The sequence below is a fragment of the Cetorhinus maximus genome, unplaced genomic scaffold, assembly GCF_964194155.1.
Source record: "Cetorhinus maximus unplaced genomic scaffold, sCetMax3.hap1.1 HAP1_SCAFFOLD_4535, whole genome shotgun sequence".
Lineage (NCBI taxonomy): Eukaryota > Metazoa > Chordata > Chondrichthyes > Lamniformes > Cetorhinidae > Cetorhinus > Cetorhinus maximus.
In genome coordinates, this window is record NW_027600438.1 from 1 (window position 1) to 14,465 (window position 14,465).

Consider the following 14,465-nt stretch of genomic DNA (forward strand, 5'->3'; position numbering starts at 1 on the left):
TACATTCTGGCAATCGTCGTACCCGTGTGTGTGCAGTGTGTAATTCTCAATGGGATAATGGTCCCTGTTCGCGCACAGGGAGGCGCTGGTTCCGAGCTGGGATGCGCATGGGACTGAATAGGCTGTGGGTTATTTATATTTTCTTATTCATATGTGCGATACGGGCATCGCTGGCTGGGCCAGCATTTATTGCCCATTCCTAATTGCCCCTTGAGAAGGTAGGGGTGAGCCGCTGCAGTCCCGTGTGGTGTGGGTACACCCGCAGCACTGTTAGGGAGGGAGTTCCAGGATTTTGACCCAGCGACAGTGAAGGAACGGCCGATATATTTCCAAGTCAGGATGGTGAGTGGCTCGGAGGGGAACTTGCAGGTGGTGGTGTTCCCCATGTGTCTGCTGCCCCTGTCCTGCTACATGGTAGTGGTCATGGGTTTGGAAGGTGCTGTTGAAGGAGCCTTGGCGAGTTGCTGTGTACTGGACTGTGCAGTATGATACAGAAGATAAGAAACAGGAGCAGGAGTGGTCCGTTCAGCCCATCGAGCCTGCTCCACCCTTCAGTGTGATCGGAGCTGTGGACTGGGCTGCTCCACCCTTCAGTGTGATCGGAGCTGTGGACTGGACTGCTCCACCCTTCAGTGTGATCAGAGCTGTGGACTGGACTGCTCTCCACCCTTCAGTGTGATCAGAGCTGTGGACTGGGCTGCTCCACCCTTCAGTGTGATCGGAGCTGTGGACTGGGCTGCTCTCCACCCTTCAGTGTGATCGGAGCTGTGGACTGGACTGCTCTCCACCCTTCAGTGTGATCGGAGCTGTGGACTGGGCTGCTCTCCACCCTTCAGTGTGATCAGAGCTGTGGACTGGGCTGCTCCACCCTTCAGTGTGATCGGAGCTGTGGACTGGACTGCTCTCCACCCTTCAGTGTGATCGGAGCTGTGGACTGGACTGCTCTCCACCCTTCAGTGTGATCGGAGCTGTGGACTGGGCTGCTCTCCACCCTTCAGTGTGATCGGAGCTGTGGACTGGACTGCTCTCCACCCTTCAGTGTGATCGGAGCTGTGGACTGGACTGCTCTCCACCCTTCAGTGTGATCAGAGCTGTGGACTGGGCTGCTCCACCCTTCAGTGTGAACGGAGCTGTGGACTGGACTGCTCTCCACCCTTCAGTGTGATCGGAGCTGTGGACTGCTCTCCACCCTTCAGTGTGATCGGAGCTGTGGACTGGGCTGCTCTCCACCCTTCAGTGTGATCGGAGCTGTGGACTGGACTGCTCTCCACCCTTCAGTGTGATCGGAGCTGTGGACTGCTCTCCACCCTTCAGTGTGATCGGAGCTGTGGACTGGGCTGCTCTCCACCCTTCAGTGTGATCGGAGCTGTGGACTGGGCTGCTCCACCCTTCAGTGTGATCGGAGCTGTGGACTGGGCTGCTCTCCACCCTTCAGTGTGATCGGAGCTGTGGACTGGGCTGCTCTCCACCCTTCAGTGTGATCGGAGCTGTGGACTGCTCTCCACCCTTCAGTGTGATCGGAGCTGTGGACTGGGCTGCTCTCCACCCTTCAGTGTGATCGGAGCTGTGGACTGGACTGCTCCACCCTTCAGTGTGATCGGAGCTGTGGACTGGACTGCTCTCCACCCTTCAGTGTGATCGGAGCTGTGGACTGGACTGCTCTCCACCCTTCAGTGTGATCGGAGCTGTGGACTGGGCTGCTCCACCCTTCAGTGTGATCAGAGCTGTGGACTGGACTGCTCCACCCTTCAGTGTGATCAGAGCTGTGGACTGGACTGCTCTCCACCCTTCAGTGTGATCAGAGCTGTGGACTGGGCTGCTCTCCACCCTTCAGTGTGATCAGAGCTGTGGACTGGACTGCTCTCCACCCTTCAGTGTGAACGGAGCTGTGGACTGGACTGCTCTCCACCCTTCAGTGTGATCGGAGCTGTGGACTGGGCTGCTCCACCCTTCAGTGTGATCGGAGCTGTGGACTGGGCTGCTCCACCCTTCAGTGTGATCGGAGCTGTGGACTGGGCTGCTCTCCACCCTTCAGTGTGATCGGAGCTGTGGACTGGGCTGCTCCACCCTTCAGTGTGATCGGAGCTGTGGACTGCTCTCCACCCTCCAGTGTGATCGGAGCTGTAGACTGGACTGCTCTCCACCCTTCAGTGTGATCGGAGCTGTGGACTGGGCTGCTCTCCACCCTTCAGTGTGAACGGAGCTGTGGACTGGGCTGCTCTCCACCCTTCAGTGTGAACGGAGCTGTGGACTGGACTGCTCTCCACCCTCCAGTGTGATCGGAGCTGTGGACTGGGCTGCTCTCCACCCTTCAGTGTGAACGGAGCTGTGGACTGGGCTGCTCTCCACCCTTCAGTGTGATCGGAGCTGTGGACTGGGCTGCTCTCCACCCTTCAGTGTGATCGGAGCTGTGGACTGGGCTGCTCTCCACCCTTCAGTGTGAACGGAGCTGTGGACTGGGCTGCTCTCCACCCTTCAGTGTGAACGGAGCTGTGGACTGGGCTGCTCCACCCTTCAGTGTGATCGGAGCTGTGGACTGGGCTGCTCCACACTTCAGTGTGATCGGAGCTGTGGACTGGGCTGCTCCACACTTCAGTGTGATCGGAGCTGTGGACTGGGCTGCTCCACCCTTCAGTGTGATCGGAGCTGTGGACTGGACTGCTCTCCACCCTTCAGTGTGATCGGAGCTGTGGACTGGACTGCTCTCCACCCTTCAGTGTGATCGGAGCTGTGGACTGGACTGCTCTCCGCCCTTCAGTGTGATCGGAGCTGTGGACTGGACTGCTCTCCACCCTTCAGTGTGATCGGAGCTGTGGACTGGGCTGCTCCACCCTTCAGTGTGATCGGAGCTGTGGACTGGGCTGCTCCACCCTTCAGTGTGATCGGAGCTGTGGACTGGACTGCTCCACCCTTCAGTGTGATCAGAGCTGTGGACTGGACTGCTCCACCCTTCAGTGTGATCGGAGCTGTGGACTGGACTGCTCTCCACCCTTCAGTGTGATCAGAGCTGTGGACTGGACTGCTCTCCACCCTTCAGTGTGATCAGAGCTGTGGACTGGGCTGCTCTCCACCCTTCAGTGTGATCGGAGCTGTGGACTGGACTGCTCTCCACCCTTCAGTGTGATCAGAGCTGTGGACTGGGCTGCTCTCCACCCTTCAGTGTGATCGGAGCTGTGGACTGGACTGCTCTCCACCCTTCAGTGTGAACGGAGCTGTGGACTGGGCTGCTCTCCACCCTTCAGTGTGAACGGAGCTGTGGACTGGGCTGCTCCACCCTTCAGAGTGATCGGAGCTGTGGACTGGACTGCTCTCCACCCTTCAGTGTGAACGGAGCTGTGGACTGGGCTGCTCTCCACCCTTCAGTGTGAACGGAGCTGTGGACTGGGCTGCTCCACCCTTCAGTGTGATCGGAGCTGTGGACTGGACTGCCCTCCACCCTTCAGTGTGATCGGAGCTGTGGACTGGACTGCTCTCCACCCTTCAGAGTGATCGGAGCTGTGGACTGGACTGCTCTCCACCCTTCAGTGTGATCGGAGCTGTGGACTGGGCTGCTCTCCACCCTTCAGTGTGATCGGAGCTGTGGACTGGGCTGCTCCACCCTTCAGTGTGTTCGGAGCTGTGGACTGGACTGCTCTCCACCCTTCAGTGTGATCGGAGCTGTGGACTGGACTGCTCTCCACCCTTCAGTGTGATCGGAGCTGTGGACTGGACTGCTCTCCACCCTTCAGTGTGATCGGAGCTGTGGACTGGGCTGCTCCACCCTTCAGTGTGATCAGAGCTATGGACTGGACTGCTCCACCCTTCAGTGTGATCGGAGCTGTGGACTGGGCTGCTCTCCACCCTTCAGTGTGAACGGAGCTGTGGACTGGGCTGCTCCACACTTCAGTGTGATCGGAGCTGTGGACTGGACTGCTCTCCACCCTTCAGTGTGATCGGAGCTGTGGACTGGGCTGCTCTCCACCCTTCAGTGTGATCGGAGCTGTGGACTGGACTGCTCCACCCTTCAGTGTGATCGGAGCTGTGGACTGGACTGCTCTCCACCCTTCAGTGTGATTGGAGCTGTGGACTGGGCTGCTCTCCGCCCTCCAATGTGATCGGAGCTATGGACTGGACTGCTCTCCGCCCTTCAGTGTGATCGGAGCTGTGGACTGGACTGCTCTCCACCCTTCAGTGTGATCAGAGCTGTGGACTGGGCTGCTCCACCCTTCAGTGTGATCGGAGCTGTGGACTGGACTGCTCTCCACCCTTCAGTGTGATCAGAGCTGTGGACTGGACTGCTCTCCACCCTTCAGTGTGATCGGAGCTGTGGACTAGGCTGCTCTCCACCCTTCAGTGTGATCAGAGCTGATCTTTGGCCTCATCTCCACTTGGCCGCTTGTTCCCCATTTCCCTCGATTCTCTCAAACATCGAAAATCTGTCTGTCTCAGCATTGGATAGTCAACAATTGAGCATCCACAACCCTCTGGGGTAACGCATTGCAAAGCTTCACAACACCCTGAGAGAAAAAAATTCTCCTCATCTTGTTCCTTATCCGGACCCTCAGGTTGTAGACTCCTCAGCTGGGGAAACAACCTCTCGCTCTATCTACCCTGTCAGATCCCTGAAGAATTTTGTGTGTTTGGACTATACAGCTGCACATATATATACTGCATTGTTTATTCTCTGCCGGATGCCACTTGGTGAACAACAGTGAATTCAGAGCTGAGAACTCACCTCCTGACTCCCCAAAGTCTGTCCACCATCTACAAGGCACAAGTCAGGAGTGTGATGGAATATTCCCCACTTGCCTGGATGAGTGCAGCTCCCACAACACTCAAGAAGCTCGACACCATCCAGGACAAAGCAGCCCCGCTTGATCGGCACCCCATCCACAAACATTCACTCCCTCCACCACCGACGCACAGGGGCAGCAGTGTGTGTACCATCTACAAGATGCACTGCAGCAACTCGCCAAGGCTCCTTCGACAGCGCCGCCCAAACCCACAACTACTACCACCTAGAAGGACAAGGGCAGCAGACACATGGGGAACAACCACCACCTGCAAGTTCCCCTCCGAGCCCCCCACCATCCTGACTTGGAAATATATCGGCCGTTCCTTCACTGTTGCTGGGTCCAAATCCTGGAACTCCCTCCCTAACAGCGCGGTGGGTGTACCTACACCACACGGGGACTGCAGCGGCTCAAGAAGGCGGCTCACCCCCCACCTTCTCAAGGGGCAATTAGGGACGGGTAATAAATGCTGGGCCCGGCCAGAGACACCCACATCGCGTGAATGAATAAGAAAATATAAATAACCCAAAGTCCATTCAGTCCGCGTCCCCGGGCACCAGCCCCGCCCACAGGCACCAGCCCCGCCCACAGGCACCAGCCCCGCCCACAGGCACCAGCCCCGCCCCCGGGCACCGGCCCGGGCTCCGGCCCCGCCCCCGGGCACCGGCCCGGGCTCCGGCCCCGCCCCCGGGCTCCGGCCCCGCCCCCGGGCACCGGCCCGGGCTCCGGCCCCGCCCCCGGGCACCGGCCCGGGCTCCGGCCCCGCCCCCGGGCACCGGCCCGGGCTCCGGCCCCGCCCCCGGGCACCGGCCCGGGCTCCGGCCCGGGCTCCGGCCCCGCCCCCGGGCACCGGCCCGGGCTCCGGCCCCGCCCCCGGGCACCGGCCCCGGGCACCGGCACCGCCCCCGGGCACCGGCCCCGCCCCCGGGCACTGGCCCGGGCACCGGCCCCGCCCCCGGGCACTGGCCCGGGCACCGGCCCCGCCCCCGGGCACCGGCCCGGGCTCCGGCCCCGCCCCCGGGCTCCGGCCCCGCCCCCGGGCTCCGGCCCCGCCCCCGGGCACCGGCCCCGCCCCCGGGCACCGGCCCCGCCCCCGGGCACCGGCCCCGGGCCCCGCCCCCGCCCCCGGGCCCCAGCCTTGTGCAGGGCCCAGCCCGGGCCTCTGCATTCAGTACCGTCCAGATGGTTTCCTGGGTGATCATGTTTCTCTCAGCACCACTGATTTCCCTACAGTGGCCCCTATCTGGTAGCACATTGCCTGTGGTAGTGAGTGTATGCTGCCTGTCTGCTGATATTCCTGCCTGGCACAGAGATGAAGTGTTTGACGTGTTGGGTTGGGAAGGACCTCCCTCTGCTGATTGGGGATTCCTGCTCTCTGACCGCAGGAAGGCTCTGACAGGACGGTGGATCAGGCTGTGTGTAGACAGAGGGAGGAGGAGGATGAGGAGGAGGTCGATCATGTCCGGGTGCTCACACTGCCACTGCAGGCTCACCACGCCATGGAGAAGATGGAGGAGTTTGTCTTCAAGGTGAGCTCTCATCCTTGGGGGTGTTAGACCCTCTAAACTGCAACTGCGTGGAAACCTAACCCCAGCTTCAGACCGGCTTCCTGGTGTCCCTGGGTGAGGGGGGCGGAATTTGAGTCGAATCCAAAGGGATGGCTGATAAACTGCGGCGCGTCTATAAAGAGGCTCTGAGTATAAGGGGAGAGATCTCTTATGCTGAAGCTGTAGGAATGAGAAATCAACCAACCTCTTGTATTGCAAAATTCTGTGGTTACAAGACAAAGATTTAGAAGTGTGTGGATTGAGGTGAATGTGTGTGTGTGTGTGTGTGTGTGTGTGTGTAATTCTGTGTGGGGGTATTTACTCACTCCTCTCTCTGCACCAGGCAGCTCTGGTCAAGTTTGTGTCAACACCTCTGTTACATCACAGCAGCAGCCCTGACCATAAAGCCTGTTTTAAACGAATGAATACAGGCAGCAGCTGGATTGCTGCAAGTGGGCAGCAAATTCCCCATAGGCTGATTATCTGGCTATGGTGCTGCCTGTCTCAGGTTAGATGTGGGGGTGTAGGGGTGGGGGGTGCTTGGGTGCGGGGCTGCGTGTGTGTGTGTGTGTGTGTGTGTGCGCGGGTGGTTTTCTGTGTGGACTGGAAGAATCCAATGCCGCGTTCCCGGTCTCTGAGTAAGAATTCAGTCTGATTCGGTTCACCTTGGGAGTGGCTGAATGAGTATCGGTACCCTGGGGTAACTGAAGGTGGGTGGGTGTGTGTATCCACAGGGCGGGACACGGGGAGTTGTGCACACTGACTGACGTGTATATACACTTTGTACACAGGCAGGAAGAGTGCGGTGTATCCACACAGGACAGAGACAGAACGATGCTCATTGTTGTGACAGTTTTAGCACCTTCAGACTGGGCCTTGTGGTGTTTTTGATGATGTGACTTTGTGTGTGTGTGTATGTGTGTGTGGCAGAGGGATGCTCGAGCGGTCAGTGGCCAGAACAGTGTAACACAGAGAGTAATGAGGGGGATGGCCAGATCGTCCAGAGTGAGGGACATGGGCCAGGAATCAGGCTCCGGAAGAAAGCCAGTGTGGTGCTGTTAACAGGTTTCCACAAGGTACAGAAAGAGTTTGATGTCTCTGTTTGAAAAGTTTCTAACTAACACACACGTCATACTGAAATCAAACCTCAGCAGGGCTCCCAGCTCACTCCATTGCCCTCCTCCCGACGTGGAGACTGGGATTAGAGTTCATTTGCTGGTGTTCCTTCCCCTGTATGACTGCGAGGGGCCGGACCGGGAACAGTCGGTGGGATGTATGTTCCATTGGCCGTCGCAACCTTCTTTACGCCTAGGCTCCCGCCAGAAGGAGTTGGGACAGAAGCAGGAACGCTGACTGTTTCTTGTTGATCTCCCACCCCTAATCCCCGGGACACTGAATCCAGTGCGAGTCCGTCACCGCGCTGCTGCCCTCTCCTGAAACTGCTGCCCCAACGTAAGACCACACAGTGATAGAATCAGACTCTTCACAGGAGAAGAGGAGGCCATTCTGCCCATCGTGCTTATACCAGCTCTTTGAAAGATAAATCTAATTAATCCCACTGTCCCCTCCCCCCCCCCCCACACACCCTGTGGATTTTTCCCCTTCGAGTATTTCTCCAATTCCCCCCTTTTGAACGTTCCTATTGAATCTGCTTCCACCGCCCTTTCAGGCAGCGCCTTCCAGATCACAACAACTCGCTGGGTCAAAAACATTCTCCTCATCTCCCCCCCACCCCCTCTGGATCTTTTACCGATTCTCTTCAATCTGTGTCCCCCTCCTCCCCTCTGGTTACCGACCCTCCCACCACTGGAAACAGTTTCTCCTTATTCACTCGATCCAAACCCTCCCCGCCTCGTGATTCTGAACGCCTCGATTCAATCTCCCCCTTAACCTTCTCCGCTCGAAAGAGGAACAATCCCGGCTCCTCCAGTCCCTCCACACGAACTGACCATCCCCTCATCCCCGGTAACCGGTCCTGGTAAATCTCCCTCCCTCTGCACCCTCTCCCAGTCCCTCGACATCCCTCCCAAAGTGCAGGGCCCAGAATTGGACACCATCCTCCGGCTGGAGCCTAACCCAGTGTTTGGGAAAGGGTTTGGAATAACTTTCTCCTGTGTTTGTGTGCATGTGCGTGTGCACGTCAGGCCCACAGCAGAATCTGTGATTCGGAGGTGGGACCAGGATAACCCAGCCTAGGCTGGGACACAGCCTGTTGCTGTGAGGGATGGCTTTGGCTTGTTTACTGTTTCCTGTCTTGCCCCGATGCAGTTCGTGTTAACGTTAATATGTGAGGTGGTACTTCCAGCTGCTTAACTCTGCCACCAGAGGCAGTGCCAAACCCCTGGGTCCAAATGCCTTTGTGGTCAGCCAACACACACCTGGCTGCAGGACTGACCATCCCCTGAATGACAGGTAATACCGGGGGGGCGGGGGGAGGCTCGTGGGCACCCCAAGCTCTGCTCAGCTTCGTTGTGGGGTGCTGCAGTTCAGCGCCACACCCGCTGTGGCTCGTGTGTCGAGGACCGAGCAATGTGATTGATTTATTTCCCTGCCTCTCCCTGCCTCTCTTTGTCTCTCTCTCTCTCCCTGAGCAGGTTTGGGAGGGGAGGTGGCGAGTTATACCACACGACGTGCTCCCTGACTGGCTGAAGGACAATGACTTTCTCCTGCACGGGCACCGGCCTCCTATGCCCTCATTCCGAGCGTGTTTCCGTAGTATCTTCAGGCTTCACACTGAGACCGGCAACATCTGGACACATTTAATAGGTAACGGCCCTCGCACAGTTATACAAGCAACAGCAGCGGCGGCACATCAACATTCATGATACTCGGAGTGTGGGGCAGTGTTCAATATTAACAGGTTCTGCCCGGCCTGACCGAGCTCACTGCCTGGGCTACAAATGTCCTTTCCCTGCTGCTGACTCTTATCTTTTCCTCGTCTGCCAGGTTTCCTGTTCTTCCTGATCCTGGGAGTAATCTACATGTTCAGGCCCAATATCAACTTTGTGGCCCCAGTACAGGAGAAGGTTGTCTTTGGCATGTTCTTCCTGGGAGCCGTCCTGTGTCTCTGTTTCTCCTGGCTTTTCCACACTGTCTACTGCCATTCTGAAAAAGTCTCGCGCACCTTCTCCAAGTAAGTCAGCTGCCTGCATTGCCCTGTCAGCACCTCCAGGGAGAGGGGGGTGGGGGGTGTGCACAGTGAGATACCCGGGAGAGAGTTACAGACTGGAATCTAATCGAGGGGTTCGGGGGGGTTTATATATAGAATAACAGATACCCGGGAGTGAGTTACAGACTGGAATCTAATCGAGGGGTTTGGAGGGGTTTATATATAGAATAACAGGTACCCGGGAGTGAGTGACAGACTGGAATCTAATCGAGGGGTTTGGAGGGGTTTATATATAGAATAACAGATACCCGGGAGTGAGTTACAGACTGGAATCTAATCGAGAGGTTCGGGGGGGTTTATATATAGAATAATAGATACCCGGGAGTGAGTTACAGACTGGAATCTAATCGAGGGGTTCGAGGGGGTTTATATATAGAATAACAGATACCCGGGAGTGAGTTACAGACTGGAATCTAATCGAGGGGTTCAGGGGGTGGTTTATACATAGAATAACAGATACCCGGGAGTGAGTTACAGACTGGAATCTAATCGAGGGGTTTGGGGTGGTTTATATGTAGAATAATAGATACCCGGGAGTGAGTTACAGACTGGAATCTGATCGAGGGGTTCAGGGGGTGGTTTATATATAGAATAACAGATACCCCGGAGTGAGTTACAGACTGGAATCTAATCGAGGGGTCCGGGGGGTTTATATATAGAATAACAGATACCCGGGAGTGAGTTACAGACTGGAATCTAATCGAGGGGTTCTGGGGGGTTTATATATAGAATAACAGATACCCGGGAGTGAGTTACAGACTGGAATCTAATCGAGGGGTTCGGGGTGGTTTATATATAGAATAACAGATACCCGGGAGTGAGTTACAGACAGGAATCTAATCGAGGGGTTCTGGGTGGTTTATATATAGAATAACAGATACCCGGGAGTGAGTTACAGACTGGAATCTAATCGAGGGGTTCGGGGGGGTTTATATATAGAATAACAGATACTCGGGAGTGAGTTACAGACCGGAATCTAATCGAGGGGTTCGGGGTGGTTTATATATAGAATAACAGATACCCGGGAGTGAGTTACAGACCGGAATCTAATCGAGGGGTTCGGGGTGGTTTATATATAGAATAACAGATACCCGGGAGTGAGTTACAGACCGGAATCTAATCGAGGGGTTCGGGGTGGTTTATATATAGAATAACAGATACCCGGGAGTGAGTTACAGACTGGAATCTAATCGAGGGGTTCGGGGTGGTTTATAAATAGAATAACAGATACCCGGGAGTGAGTTACAGACTGGAATCCAATCGAGGGGTTCAGGGTGGTTTAAATATAGAATAACAGATACCCGGGAGTGAGTTACAGACTGGAATCTAATCGAGGGGTTCGGGGGGGTTTATATATAGGATAACAGATACCCGGGAGTGAGTTACAGTCTGGAATCTAATCGAGGGGTTCGGGTGGTTTATATATAGAATAACAGATACCCAGGAGTGAGTTACAGACTGGAATCTAATCGAGGGGTTCGGGGTGGTTTATATATAGAATAACAGATACCCAGGAGTGAGTTACAGACTGGAATCTAATCGAGGGGTTCGGGGTTTATATATAGAATAACAGATACCCGGGAGTGAGTTACAGACTGGAATCTAATCGAGGGGTTCGGGTTGGTTTATATATAGAATAACAGATACCCGGGAGTGAGTTACAGACTGGAATCTAATCGAGGGGTTCAGGGTGGTTTATATATAGAATAACAGATACCCGGGAGTGAGTTACAGACTGGAATCTAATCGACGGGTTTGGGGTGGTTTATATGTAGAATAACAGATACCCGGGAGTGAGTTACAGAGTAGAATCTAATCGAGGGGTCCGGGGGGTTTATATGTAGAATAACAGATACCCGGGAGTGAGTTACAGACTGGAATCTAATCGAGGTGTTTGGGGTGGTTTATATGTAGAATAACAGATACCCGGGAGTGAGTTACAGACTGGAATCTAATCGAGGGGTTCGGGGGGGTTTATATGTAGAATAACAGGTACCCGGGAGTGAGTTACAGACTGGAATCTAATCGAGGGGTTCGGTGTGGTTTACATATAGAATAACAGATACCCGGGAGTGAGTTACAGAGTAGAATCTAATCGAGGGGTCCGGGGGGTTTATATGTAGAATAACAGATACCCGGGAGTGAGTTACAGACTGGAATCTAATCGAGGGGTTCGGCGGGGTTTATATGTAGAATAACAGGTACCCAGGTGTAGAATACGCGCAGGTGTACAGAACATGAACGCTTTGTTCTTTCAGCCTGCAGGCTGCCTGTGATCGGGTTACCAGTCTCAATTGAACCGGTTGTCTGATTGACCCGCCCTTTAAATATATGGTCACAACTCCACAACAGGGAGGTCAGAGGATCCATGCACAATCTGTGCTGCATCGACAGGCCTCAGGCATTGTGTTGTTTCGAGTCTTGTTGGAGCTGGGTGGCTTCAGGAGGAACATTTAAGCTGAGATCCCCCTTGTGTGTCTGTGTCCTCTTCAGGCTGCAGTGTGTTGCCTGCTGACTTTTGCTGTGTAGACTAGAACTGGAGAAATGGTGAATCTAGGAATTTGAGACAGACAGGTTATTGGGATACAGCTGGAGAGTGGAATTAGCTGGACAGTTTGTTCACAGCCGGCACAGTATGTCGGGCCAAGTAACCGCCTCCTTTGCTGTGAGATTCTCCGATTTCATGCTGCGATCGCTCTGTTACTCTGGGATCACTTTGCTCCTTGTGTTCCCTGTTTCCAGGTTAGATTACTCTGGGATCGCTCTGCTGATCATGGGCAGTTTTGTGCCTTGGTTGTATTATTCTTTCTACTGCTCACCACAGCCCAGACTCGTGTATCTCGTCATAATTTGTGTGTTGGGAATAACAGCGATCGTGGTATCACAGTGGGACCGGTTTGCTACGCCACAGTACAGGGCAGTGCGTGCCGGTAAGTACTGCTCGTGGAGTAACCGTGATGGTTCCGGGTAGTAAATATCATTCACGGTGTAACTGGGATGGCTCTGGGTGGTAAATACCTCTTTCTGTGTAACCGGGATGGTTCTGGGTGGTAAATACCACTCACGGTGTAACTGGGATAGTTCTGGGTGGTAAATACCTCTCGCGGTGTAAACCGTGGTTATTGGCATGTGGTGAGGAAATAGAGAGTCAATAATGGGCTGAAACATCGGCCCAAACAGTGGGCAGCAGGTGCCAGAAATCTGTAAGAAACATCTTGGTGTGAATAGGCAGCAGGTGAATGGGAGTATGTGGATCAGAGACTGGGAAAGAGCCCAGTAAACAACATGGATATCATTGAGGATCAGAAATCGAGCAGAACTAGAGGGAAGTAAGGGGAGAAATTTCTATCTGGCTGTGTACATCCATATCGGACTTTGATGGGATCAGGATATTGGGAGCAGGCTGAAGGGCGGGCGCTGGGACATTGGAATTTTGGGGCGACTGTGCTTTTGAGGGATCTGGGAGATTGGGATTTGGGGGCTGGACCACTGGGATTTGGGGGGTCTGGGCTATTGGGATTTTGGGGGACTGGGCTATTGGGATTTTGGGGGGACTGGGCTATTGGGATTTTGGGGGGACAGGGCTATTGGGATTTTGGGGGGACTGGGCTATTGGGATTTTGGGGGCTGGACCACTGGGATTTGGGGGGTCTGGGCTATTTGGATTTGGGGGACTGAGCTATTGGGATTTTGGGGTTCTGGGCTATTGGGATTTTGGGGGTTTGGGTTATTGGGATTTTGGGGGTCTGGGCTATTGGGATTTTTGGGGCTGGGCTATTGGGATTTTTGGGGCTGGGCTATTGGGATTTTGGGGTCTGGGCTATTGGGATTTTGGGGGTCTGGGTTATTGGAATTTTGGGGGGTTATTGGGATTTTGGGGGTCTGGGCTATTGGAATTTTGGGGGTTTGGGTTATTGGGATTTTGGGGGACTGGGCTATTGGGATTTTGGGGGGTTATTGGGATTTTGGGGGGTCTGGGCTATTGGGATTTTGGGGGTTTGGGTTATTGGGATTTTGGGGGACTGGGCTATTGGGATTTTGGGGGGTTATTGGGATTTTGGGGGGTCTGGGCTATTGGGATTTTGGGGGTCTGGGCTATTGGGGTTTTGGGGAACTGGGCTATTGGGATTTTGGGGACTGGGCTATTGGGGTTTTGGGGAACTGGGCTATTGGGATTTTGTGGGTGTGGGCTATTGGGATTTTGTGGGTGTGGGCTATTGGGATTTTGGGGACTGGGCTATTGGGATTTTGTGGGTGTGGGCTATTGGGATTTTGGGGGACCGGGCCATTGGGGTTTTGGGGGACTGGGATTTTTGAGCGAAAGGATGGAAACTGTGAATCTGATGGACATTGACTATCTCCCTTGGTTCTGTAGGTGTGTTCCTTGGCCTTGGACTCAGTGGTCTCGTACCCACACTCCACTTCATGATTGCAGAAGGATTCATCAAAGCTGCTACTGTTGGCCAGATGGGTTGGCTCTTCCTCATGGCAATATTGTACATCCTGGGAGTCGCACTTTATGCTGCTCGTATCCCAGAACGCTTTTTCCCTGGGAAGTGTGACATCTGGGTAGGTGCTGCAGCAGCCCTGTTTTAACCATGGGTTAGGGGCAATGGGGGCCCTGTGTTTGTGATGAGGCTGGGACCTTTCTTCACTGTGTATGTTGGAGAGACACATTGCAGGTCCCAGCAGCTCACAGTGCTCACACACCAACCCGAAGGCACACAGCCCATTCTGATCAGTAAGACGGGCACCATCTCACTCTTACTGACACTAGTGTGACCAGACCCTCTCGCCCATACTGAGTGTGTAACACGGTGTGACCCACACCCCCTCGCTTGTACTGAGTGTGTAACACATGGTGTGACCCACACCCCCTCGCTTGTACTGAGTGTGTAACACATGGTGTGACCAGTCCCCCTCGCCTATACCGAGTGTGTAACACACGGTGTGACCCACACCCCCTCGCTTGTACTG

The 14,465-nt window shown here is 54.8% G+C and overlaps 1 protein-coding gene across 1 annotated transcript; it reads left to right on the forward strand.

Moving 5' to 3' along the window:
- Positions 1 to 5,303: 5,303 nt before the first annotated feature.
- Positions 5,304 to 14,057, forward strand: LOC144678530 (adiponectin receptor protein 1-like; the record flags this gene model as incomplete). Its single annotated transcript, XM_078538282.1, has 6 exons — positions 5,304 to 5,966; positions 6,158 to 6,301; positions 8,914 to 9,085; positions 9,266 to 9,452; positions 12,231 to 12,418; positions 13,864 to 14,057. Coding segments are annotated over 6 exons (1,548 nt in total), but the record flags the coding sequence as incomplete, so codon positions are not given.
- Between the last annotated feature and the right edge of the window lie 408 nt (positions 14,058 to 14,465).